Below are 10,921 nucleotides of genomic sequence, written 5' to 3' on the forward strand. Positions count from 1 at the left end.
AAACGTTTTCAAGGCAGTGAACTATTAAACTCAGTCTTTTGGGTTTTTACACCATATAGTTTCATAGGTGGTTACTAACATTTTGGAGGAGCCCCCTTATACCTTGAAGACAAAAGTAACATGATTTTCCAGAACACTGATAACTGTGTATAAGATGTGTCATAACCCAGAAGACTACAATCCAAGTGGAATTAAGAAACTATTCATTCTTTACATGATCTATATAATTTTTTAACTTCAGTTGAATTGTTTCAATATAAATAAACACATTTCTTTAAAAACAGTAAATTGTGCAAGAAATGTTTATATATAGGCTCTTGTCCTACATTTGATACTTCCTTGTCTGGAATTTGGTCTGCAGAATAATGTGCAGTTACAGATTAGCATTGGTTTTATTAACTTTTTTTGTACATAATTTCCATCAGTTGAGTTATTTGACATTGAGTTTACGATGTGTGCTAATAAATTTTGAAATATGAGTAGCTTCATTGGATTTGAAAAGTACACTATATTTCAGCATCCCATTGTATTCAGGCATCATCCTATTTTTTTACTAATGTATCGGTCAATAATACAACTTTAAAAAGACATTACTGTACTACATAAAGGCATATGGCTTTGAACTGTCATAGTATTAAAATGCAGTTTTAGTGAACAGCATATTCCTAATGTCTTTTTAAAGTTGGATTATTGACGGATACGTTAGTAAAAGAAATTGAAAAGTACAGTTTGGTTTTTAATTTTAAGAAGGAAAATGACATTAGTTACAAGAAGACTAGAAAGAGCATACTTCATAATGCAGGAGACAGAATTCCCTTCAGTGTTCTTTGCAGTTTAAGTTTACATGCTGCAAATTTATAACCAGTATTTCTTCAGCACAAAATATATTAGATCAGATGAACAGCATTCATATTTTAATGGCATAATAGTGCATAGTATCAGTCTATCACGGTGTCTGTGGAACAGTATATGGAATATGTGAATAAGACTATTTTTGGCCGTTTTTAAGTTGGATTTGACTAACTAATGCAAACATGTTATATCATATTTCATTAAAATTCAAATAGCAGTTTATGATATGGATTTTGTTTATGACCTTGCATGAAGTAAGCTTTTTAGTTAGTTACAGCAGCAAAAAATCCAAATAGATGACTGTCATTATACATACATCTGTAATACTGAATTTCACCAAAATGTAGTGGTTTAGGATATGCATGAAAACGCTCACTTTTGACCATATGTAAAGCAGGATTCCTTATAGAGCAAATTGGCTAAAACTTAATTTCCCAGTAGCTCTTTCTGAATGTCTCCAGTATTGAATTAAAAAAAAAAGATCTTTCCAGTGCTTTAGGACATGATACTGTGTCACAGATGGGCACACAAACATATCTAAACACAAGGTGCATTTCTTTCTTTTCTTCTTTCTTTCTTTAAAGACTACCTAAAAACTCCAGAATTTCCATAAATCATACCCATTTGTTTGATTTGCAGTTATTTTCATGGCTTGTGAGCATTGCTGAGGCATTTTTACAAGGTCACCAGGATATGGGAAGTGTTCTCGCAATGGCAAAAGACTTTCTAGAATTACATCACCAGCTACTAAATGACTTACAAGTAAGTCAATATGCATAATAGTTTTTATGGTCTAAATATAAAACTCTTCATATTAGAGTATACAGCAACTGCCACATAAACTATGCTTTTCCAATTTTTTAAACAGAAAAAGGGAGTAGAAATCAACACACTTCTCTTAACCCTTCCTCCTATTCTGGAATTCTTGGATGATGAACAACGAGAAGATGTGGATCAGAAGGTGGATGCTCTTCACTCTCATTGGTTGAATCTCAAATCTTTGCTTGAATCAAGAATTGACCTGGCTGTCATTTATGTAAAATTCCACTCACTAGCAGTGCAGTTGGCCAATGAATTTGATGCTGCAGAAGAAGAGTTTAAGAAAAGCTCTGATGGTGTTAGTGAAGACACAATCAGGCACGTTGAACAGAAGTGGTTGTCAATCCAGCAACTCTACAGCCAGCTTACAAATGTTGGAAAGAATTTCACTGAAGATGCCTCAAAGGTATGTTAGTTGATTACATTTATACGTGGTTCTGTATACACTACTATTTCTAAACAGTGTATATTTATTACTTTTTAGCAAGAATTAATGGCGAAAACTATGTGGGTTATTTTGTGACAGTGTCAATATCTAGACTAAGTAGTGGTGGCCATGCCATAGCTCGAGCGGTTAGTCGCTAGCTTCCCACTGCGGCGGCCCGGGTTCAATCCCGGGTCTGGTCAAGTGGGATTTGTGGTGGACAGAGTGGCACTGTAGCAGGTTTTCTCCAAGTACTTCAGTTTCCCGTGCCAATTTTCATTCCACCAAAATTCTCCATCATCATAATCACCTGGGGCAGGCTACAATAGGCCAATCAGTGGCTGCTGTGCCGAGTAGACCCAGTTGGACTCCACCCCCCACTGAGCAAATTAAAAAGAAATTATCTGTAATATCAAACATTGTTATAAAGTAAAGGAATTGGGTAATTTATCAAAAAATATATTAGACTAGGGCCATCAGAAATATATGCTAAATTTGATATGGAACCAGAGGAAAATGTGGTTTGGTATTTAATTCCTTGCAACTGTCAAGTCTGCTGTGAAAGTAAATTCCACATGGATGGTTATGTTTATGGGAGTCTAATTTGGAACCCTGGCCATGCTCCAATTTCTATTTCTTTTCCAGGTCGGGGACCCATATCTAGATATCAAGCGTGCAAGCTTATGTGTGGAGACTCTCTTAGAACACTTCGGCAACCGGCAGTTTCTGATCTCAGACTCATGGCAGACATGGCAGATGAACATCACAGTTGAGAGAGAGTTCAAAGTGCAGTGGGAGATGAATGTCACTGAAAGCACTCGGGTAAGTCTGAATGGACTCAGGCTAGTTCTGGTGCTCATTTGATGGTATATTTGCTAAACATAAAGTTTTAAGCTGTCATGGGCCTTGGGACTTCAAGCATTTAAATTCTTGACTCTGTTATTTCTCCAAAGATATTATTTAATTACCACAAAGGTGTGAGGTATGAGAACAGTGGCCAATGTTGATCCTAATGTGCTGCAGATCTGTATTGAATTTATCTGAAACAAAGTCTGGTACTAGTTGAGTATAGAGCTGAGATAGTGCAGTCAGTATACTGACTAGCTACAAGCTTGATGACGGGTCGGAGTTCAAGTCCCAGTAGGGTCAAGAATTTTCTCTTCTCCATGTTATCCAGACCAGCTCTGGGGTCCACCCAAAGTCCAATCCAATGGGTATCAGGGCTTCTCCTTGGGGGTAAAGTGTCAGGGCCGTAAAGTTGACCGCTCATCTCCAGTCAAGAAAATGTGGTTCTGTACGTCCAGCCCCCATATGCCTTCATGGCATGAGCTTAATTAGCTAAGCACAAGGACAGCTCTTACTTTTACTAGCTGAGTATGGCAACATACTTTGAGACTTGGCCTAGGCTCTGGCTGGATCAGGCAAGACTCTAAAAGCCCTTCTTATCGCTGGGAAAAAGAAAGATAAAAGAATATCCAGACTTAAAACTACATATATGTTCTAGACTGTTGACTGGGTATCCAAACTGGATGAACAGTTATACCCGGTGCTGACAAGCGACACAAAATCTTCAAAAGCAATTGCCAGAGAATTAGAAGAGAAACTGCAGATTGTCTTGCCAGAAGTTAGGAGAGCTCAGGCAGAAATTGAACTAAGAATTAAGGCTACAGAAAATCTTGCGCAGAGAGGTGAGTGTACATATTCTTTTTTCTTAGATTTTATTTAGATTTCTGCTAAAACTGGCTCTGAAGCTGAAAACATTTCTACGTTGTTATTTATCAATAATTTATTATTTTTTATTTTTTCTTTCTCATGTGACCCTGAATTCAAGTTTCCCTTATATTGCAGTCAATACAGAATTTTATCTGGACAGCAGCACTAATTGTGAAATATCTCTATTTTAAGAATAAGTTTTAAAGAGCCACACATGCTTCAGAGTCAGTTTTGTTTGTGTACAGTAAGTTTCAGTAGCTTCTTTTCCATAACAAAGTAAAGATTTTCAGTATGTTTACAAACTCCAGGACATGGAAAGTGAAAAATATGCAGGTACAGTTATACTTAGGCAGCATATGTGGCTTTGCAGCATGTTCACACTGTACAGAACATGGAAAATGGAAAACTGTGGGCATGATAATACCCCATGCTTCACTCTTGACATTACTGTACCACTGCATTCATACTCATCAGAGAGTCAGTTGTAACTGTTGCTAATGCTAATGCTAATGCTGATAGTAATAATAATATATTTTCAGGAGATACTCATGGACAGAAAGAAGCAATTGTGGCTAGATTAATGGAATTACACAACAAATTACAAGTTATTATAACAGACTATCAGATACTGCTGCAAATGTTGATCTCTTTCTTCAAGAACTTGGCTGAAGTAAGTGTGCCTTATAATTTTAAAATATCATAGACAGAGCTCTTATGACCTGAGTAAATGACACAAGATAATGTGCTTTCTGAATTGTCTGTGGAACTATTGCACAGGACCTTAAAAATAAAGTAGGCCAGACTTTTTCAAGAACATGAAATTATGAATCAGAAATGGTTATGAAAGTGAAAATGAATGCTGGTCTTCCCAAGAAATTAAGTAGTGACTATAGTTAGGAAATTTATGGAGTAACTGAAATTTTTAAAAATCCTAAATTTACTTCCAAATGGATATCATTTTATGCCTTATATAACTACAAGACTTAATTTTGCGATTCTAGACCATAAGTTCATTTGGTCTTCTCCTCTTAAATAATTTTAAGACTTCTGCAGCTATTTGAAGCATTATAATTTAAAGGTTTCTAAGTACATATTCATACCCGCTTGTAACAAATGTTAACTTGGTTGGTCAGTAACACAAACATGTTACTTGTCACTGTCAGGCAGTTGTTTGTATATTGGTGTACAGAAGATGAATAAAACTATAAGTCAGAAATGCTTCAACTGTAGACAGCATTATGGAATTAGCACATTTTCTCAGTTTGGAAAATATGAAGTCAGGAGAGTAGATCTTGCTTTGCTAAAGGCAAAATTATTCCCCTTGCCTGGAATTTCTTAAGGATATTGCAGTCATTATAGGAGCGGAGTTATATGATTATAAGAGGCTTACACAGTGTACACAGAATGATTCCATGGTTCCTGAAGTTTTCTTTACATCCCCATCCCTTGTTGGTTAGAGTAAAGATTAAACTTGGAAGAAAGAAGATTGTGTCTTGCGTTTTTCTTGTGTCCTTAATGATAATGTTTGCCAGTTCCGTACGACTTGCCAACACATTTAAAATTTATTAAAATATGTTTATCTTACCAATTTATAAATTTTGTGTTGTCCATTCATTCCCCCTCCCCCATATTCTTACCTCAGAACTCTCATCACATTGCATATGCCAGATGAAACTGCATGAAATTTACCCTGAGTTCATGCTTTCACATTTCCAGATTCAGGGCATATTGCAGTCTCCTTTTCAATCTGTCACTTCTCTTTTATGATCAGTTGATCAGAATCTTGACTGGCAGTCTCTCATGTTTATCATTCCATTCCTCTCTTGAGGATTTTCTGTCTTATTAGCCTTTTTATGCCCAGATCATCTAAAGCTGTTGATTATTTAAACTGTAAATTTTCAGATCTTGAATTTTTTGTTTATGATGCCTCTGTGGTGGAGAATCAGTTACTAATCTCTCTGTAATGTGTCAGTTCTTATCCTTTCGTACACCTCTGTTCTCGAGTTTGAAAGAAATAGTGTTTGGTCTTTGTAATATTTCTTAGTGATTTATGTGTGTCCATTCATATGACTGCCCTTGACAGTTGTGAATGTTATGCATTGACCTTTCTAGATAGCACAGATGTGAAGTGAAATGTATTGTGGGTCAGCTCAAATTGATAGGAGGAGCAACCAGTTCCACCTGACTGCATGTTCATAAGATATATCTCTCTGTAGATATTAAATGGATAATTCTGTAAAACATGCCATGAACTCCATAGCAGTTGGGACTTTCTCATCTTGATGCATTTAAGTTTGCCATCAAGAATATGAGTGTGGCTGATGTGCAGACTTGTGAGATGGAACAGCAGTTGCATCATTCAGTGTATGGTGCTTATTGTTTGTTTTCATGTGGTGGTAGCAATTGATGAATCATTTTGATATTTGTATAATGACATGTTACAAACACATCTGTTAGTAGCACAGATATGTTAGTACTTACAAGATCCAATCATTCTGAGGCATAAAGTTCATCATAACAATTGCAAACAAGTTATAACATATTTAACTTATACATAAAATGAATGGATGCATTCCTCTTTTATTAATTAAATGTATATAAAGCATGAAATCCATTCAAACACAACTTTTATTGTAAAATATAATCTCTCTCTCTCTCTCTCTCTCTATATATATATATATATACACACACACACACACGCACGTGGTAGAGCTATTAAGTTCGTGGTCTGCCAACGTTGATATATCTGTCGAAAACATTGCTGAAATATATTGACAGTAAATTCCCATACGACGCTTTGCGGCCATTCCACGAACTTATTGACAGTGGTAGTATATGTAAAAGAAGCCGGGATAGCTCAGTAGGTATAGCAACTGGCTACATCCTGGATGACTGGGGTGTTGGAGTTCGAGTCCCAATAAGGTCAAGAATTTTCTCTTCTCCAAACTGTCCAGACCAGATCTGGGGTCCACCCAACCTCCAGTCCAGTGGGTACTGGGGGCTCTTTCCCCAGTGGTAAAGGCCGGGGCATGAAGCTGACCACTCACCTCCAGCTAATGCCAAGATCTCTTTCATATTGTATGCTCAAAATGTGATATTTTTGTATATATATTTTTCTGTACACTTGATGCAGTAATTGCTCTTTCCTTCATATTTTACTCAAATTTTATTTTTAACTTTTAAGTATATGCATATAATCTGTATTGCAGCTTGAGAAAACAATTGAGAATTTACAGTCACAATATCAGTTCACCAGACTTCCAAGTGCAGTTTCAGAAGTTGAACTGCTCTTAAAAGAACATGAAGCATCTCGACAAGCTGTTCTCGAGTTATTCAAGTTCACTCAAAACGAGAGTGAACAAATCATTACAAGGATATGGCAGCAGGTAAAGTCCCTTGCATGTCACTGCATTACATTGAATTAGCTATTTGTATTATTACTTTCAGTATTCAAGCTTAGACATGAAATAATACTCAAGAGCATTTATGGTTCTACTTCTGTGGCACTCTGGCCAGGGGTGTAGCAGATGTCAGATATAATGTTTATGTTACTTCTTCAGGAGCCTCATACCACTGCTCAGCATGATATTCAGAGAGTGACTGTTCTCCTAGAAGAGAAACGTAATGCCTGGGAGCTGGCATGGATGGAACGCAAAATACAACTGGAACAGCACCAGCAGCTGTGTCAGTTTGATTCAGATCTTCATTTAATTAATTCCTCTCTTAATGACCTCAGCGCGCAGCTGTCTGCTATTCGAGGCCAGTATGGGGAGTCTTTGGCAGGTGCCAAAGCCACATCTCTAGCTTTTGTGTACTTCGAAAAAACCATTGAGGTTAGTAATGAGGTAACATAATTGATGTTGGATTTCAGATTCTCACAGCATTGATTATGAAGAGGTTTATCTTCTGGGATGTAATGCCATGTAGTCCATAGAAAAATCAACCAGTGTTCTGGAGGGAAATATCATCTCACTGCTTGCTGCCTGCTTCATGCTGGTTTCTTGCTAGGCTTACTCTTTAACCATGGAATGTTCGTCTGTAATGTCACTTGACTTTCACTGGCCTACCTGGTGTTATACTGCAGCAGGTAGATTCTAACTTTATTGAGTTTGTGAGGTATGTCAGTAATTCTCCTGTTTCTCATAATTCACAAACTGTGTAACTCTCCCCAGGGTGAGAGGAGCCCCATGATCAGCAGTCTATGCTAGAATTAGAAATCATGTGCTACATAGAGTGCCTGAAAAATATCTATTTCCTTCTAGTAAATCAGCCAAAATTTCTGTTGTTACCAGCTGCTGCAGCTTCGTATCCAGACATTTGTTAGTACAGCTAATCAGATGCTGTCATCAGAGCATGTCTCTTCACAACACATAGAACGTGAGCTGAAGATGCTTCAGACACGCTGGACTGCATTTCACAGCCAAGTTGTGGAGAGTCGACGCCTCATTGATCTTAGCATAAAATACTTCCAGTTAGTTGAAGAGGTAAGATAACAAACTGTAACAGCTTAAAAACAATTTCTTGCATCATTGACTTTTGTAATAATATTCCCGAAATATTTATATGCATCATCATATATACATGGAATGGTGTGTCGTTTTTATCTTTGCACTTAGGCTGAAGAATGGTTCCGGGAAGGTAGTAAATTATTACTCACTATTGCAAGGAAGTCTACAACAGTGAAATTACCAGAAGAAGCTACACAGTTGTTGAATGAAGTTGAAACCTTCCTTAAGCCAGGAGAAACACGGCAAGATGAGCGAATCAGACAGATATCTAGGTTAGCTGTTGATCTATACGGTGAGTAAACTTCATAGGCCTTGAAGCAAGTTCTGTTTTGATTGTCACATAGTAAATTGTGTACTGATGTTCATAATTAAGAAAGACATATATGTCCATTCATGAATTATTTTGTCTTTTTCCACTACAACTGTTAATTTTTAAATTTGAATCTTTACATAATGTAAACATTATTTCTATTTTTGAAATTGTCCATCATCTAGAGTATTTTTTAAAAATGGATCTAATCTTATGATTATGTGTAAGGAGGAAGGGTCCCTATTTAGTTGGACCTCTTAGAATGAAATAGTCTTCATGTACAATGCCCAAAATAACAAGTCATGTTTATCGTTACACTTCATCATCAGAAACACAGACATGGTTTTCCACAGTATCTCATAAGCTTTATGAATATATTATGCACAGGAGTACTGGGGCTGTTGACACAACACCGAAGTGGATGGATTCTAATTTTAATAAACTATAGATTAAAATACATATAATATAACAGTGGTTTAATAATTGTATTTGTCTCACTGCCATGGTCCATGGACCATTGACGAGTGGTTTGTGACAAAATTAAGAAATCAAACATTTATTACTGAATTGCAAGATTAAATGGATCTATTTTTACAATAAAAAATTTCTTGGTAAGTTTCTAGTGTGAGATGATAAAATATAAAAATAGATTATAGTAGTTGTTTACATTGTTAAAAAGTTTAAAATAGGGGGGAAGACATGTAATATGGTGCTGGTTACATGTGTCATATGGAAGGTGTATATGTACAGTTGAGTGAAAAGAGCACTGTGGTATCTGTTGATAGTTTTTAATATTATTGGTGCCTCTGTATTCCTCTAGAAATTCCTTGAAGTAGTGTATGTATAATAGGCACTAGGGGGTGGAACAGGTGTGTTGTACTATGTTGGTGAAGAATCTTATGTATAATAGACACAAAATAGTATATGTGTAAGTAGTAGTTGGTGTCTGGTGGAAGTAATGAGTTCTGGATGTGTGGTTGAGTATCAGTTGTGTTTTAGAAGTTGTTTGTTATGGAAGTTCTTTCATGGGTGTAGATTACTATGTAGTAGAATTCTTAATTATTGTTGGAACTGTGAGGTTGGTTATTGACTGCTGTGATGTGTCCAGGATGTAGCTGGTTGGAGTGTTGGGAGGTTACTCCAAGCAACCATCATAATTTATTTTTACATTTTATCACTTAACATATGAAATTTATTATGACATTTTATTTTGAAAAAAAAAAGTATCCATTTAACCCTACTATTCAATAAGGGTGTGTTTTATTTATTTAATTGTTTATAAACCATCTGTTGATGGTCCCATGCAACCAAAACATGTAGTGGTGAATGAAGTAATAACATCGATTAAACCATTGATATATTGTAAAAATTTTAGTCAATTTTAATAAATCATAACCAACCTCCTTCGGTGTTTTGTCATCGGCCCCAGTACCTCATTGTTCTAACACAATAGGATGCAAAAATAGAAATAATATGTTATGTGTATGAATAGGTGAAGAGCAATCGAAACAAGTAACACTAGTACTGAATGAAAACCGGGAAATGATGGACTCATTTACTGTGATCAGTCTGGAACTCAGTACATTGGCTAAAAATCTGAAGGCTGCCGAGGAGCAACGTGAACAGCAGAAGAAGGTATGTAATATGTTCACAAAGGCAGATGTGAGAGCACTGAATTATATAAGAAATTTCTCCTCACATTACATAGATGTTGCTGGTGAGGTCCATAGGTTTGCCAACTTCCTGAAAAAGGAGAAATATATAACTCAGTGAAATGAGTATCCCAGCTATCTGACCCAAATTGTTTTTATGTCATAAGATTACTACATAAATATTGTGACATGTTGAGCTATGGATCACCCCTACCTCCCCAGCGGTACGTGGCGGTAACGTAACGCGTTACTACGGTAATAGGCGAGTTCCCGCCCCGCCACTCCCCTCCGCAGTGACGTAACGCGCAACGCTACGTACCCGTAATCAACTTCCTACTGTGACGTGGCACTCATTACGCAACCGGCAAGCACTGCAGCTATATAAGTGAGCTGCACAGCTGGTACCAGGGAGTTCTACTGTAGCAGTCGGCGACTTCAGTTGTACTGTGACAGCCGCCGAGTTATAACGTGGCCATCGCCGAAGACGGTTCTGAGTTATAAAGTAACAGTCGCCGAGCGTGTTATCAACAGTTCTCCAGTTAGCCGACTACTGTTGGAGTAAAGCAGCCGTCGCGGAAAGAAGATCCGGACGTGTGTGTGATTGTGTAATTGGGAGCGTGTGATACAGTGATACAAAGCTCCC

General features: G+C 36.9%; 1 protein-coding gene across 3 annotated transcripts in view; it reads left to right on the forward strand.

The window, feature by feature from the left end:
* Positions 1-10,921, forward strand: part of LOC111862210 (titin) — a 261,060-nt gene that overhangs the window by 162,123 nt on the left and 88,016 nt on the right. For all 3 annotated transcript variants that reach the window (XM_023847418.2, XM_023847419.2, XM_023847420.2), the window contains 10 exons: positions 1,492-1,614; positions 1,721-2,077; positions 2,741-2,917; positions 3,600-3,783; positions 4,348-4,478; positions 7,018-7,194; positions 7,369-7,641; positions 8,101-8,292; positions 8,425-8,608; positions 10,119-10,261. In XM_023847418.2, coding sequence (XP_023703186.1) covers positions 1,492-1,614; positions 1,721-2,077; positions 2,741-2,917; positions 3,600-3,783; positions 4,348-4,478; positions 7,018-7,194; positions 7,369-7,641; positions 8,101-8,292; positions 8,425-8,608; positions 10,119-10,261 — 1,941 coding nt within the window. The remainder of the gene's footprint in view (positions 1-1,491; positions 1,615-1,720; positions 2,078-2,740; positions 2,918-3,599; positions 3,784-4,347; positions 4,479-7,017; positions 7,195-7,368; positions 7,642-8,100; positions 8,293-8,424; positions 8,609-10,118; positions 10,262-10,921) is intronic.

The sequence above is a fragment of the Cryptotermes secundus genome, unplaced genomic scaffold, assembly GCF_002891405.2.
Source record: "Cryptotermes secundus unplaced genomic scaffold, Csec_1.0 scaffold1304, whole genome shotgun sequence".
Taxonomy (NCBI): Eukaryota; Metazoa; Arthropoda; class Insecta; order Blattodea; family Kalotermitidae; genus Cryptotermes; species Cryptotermes secundus.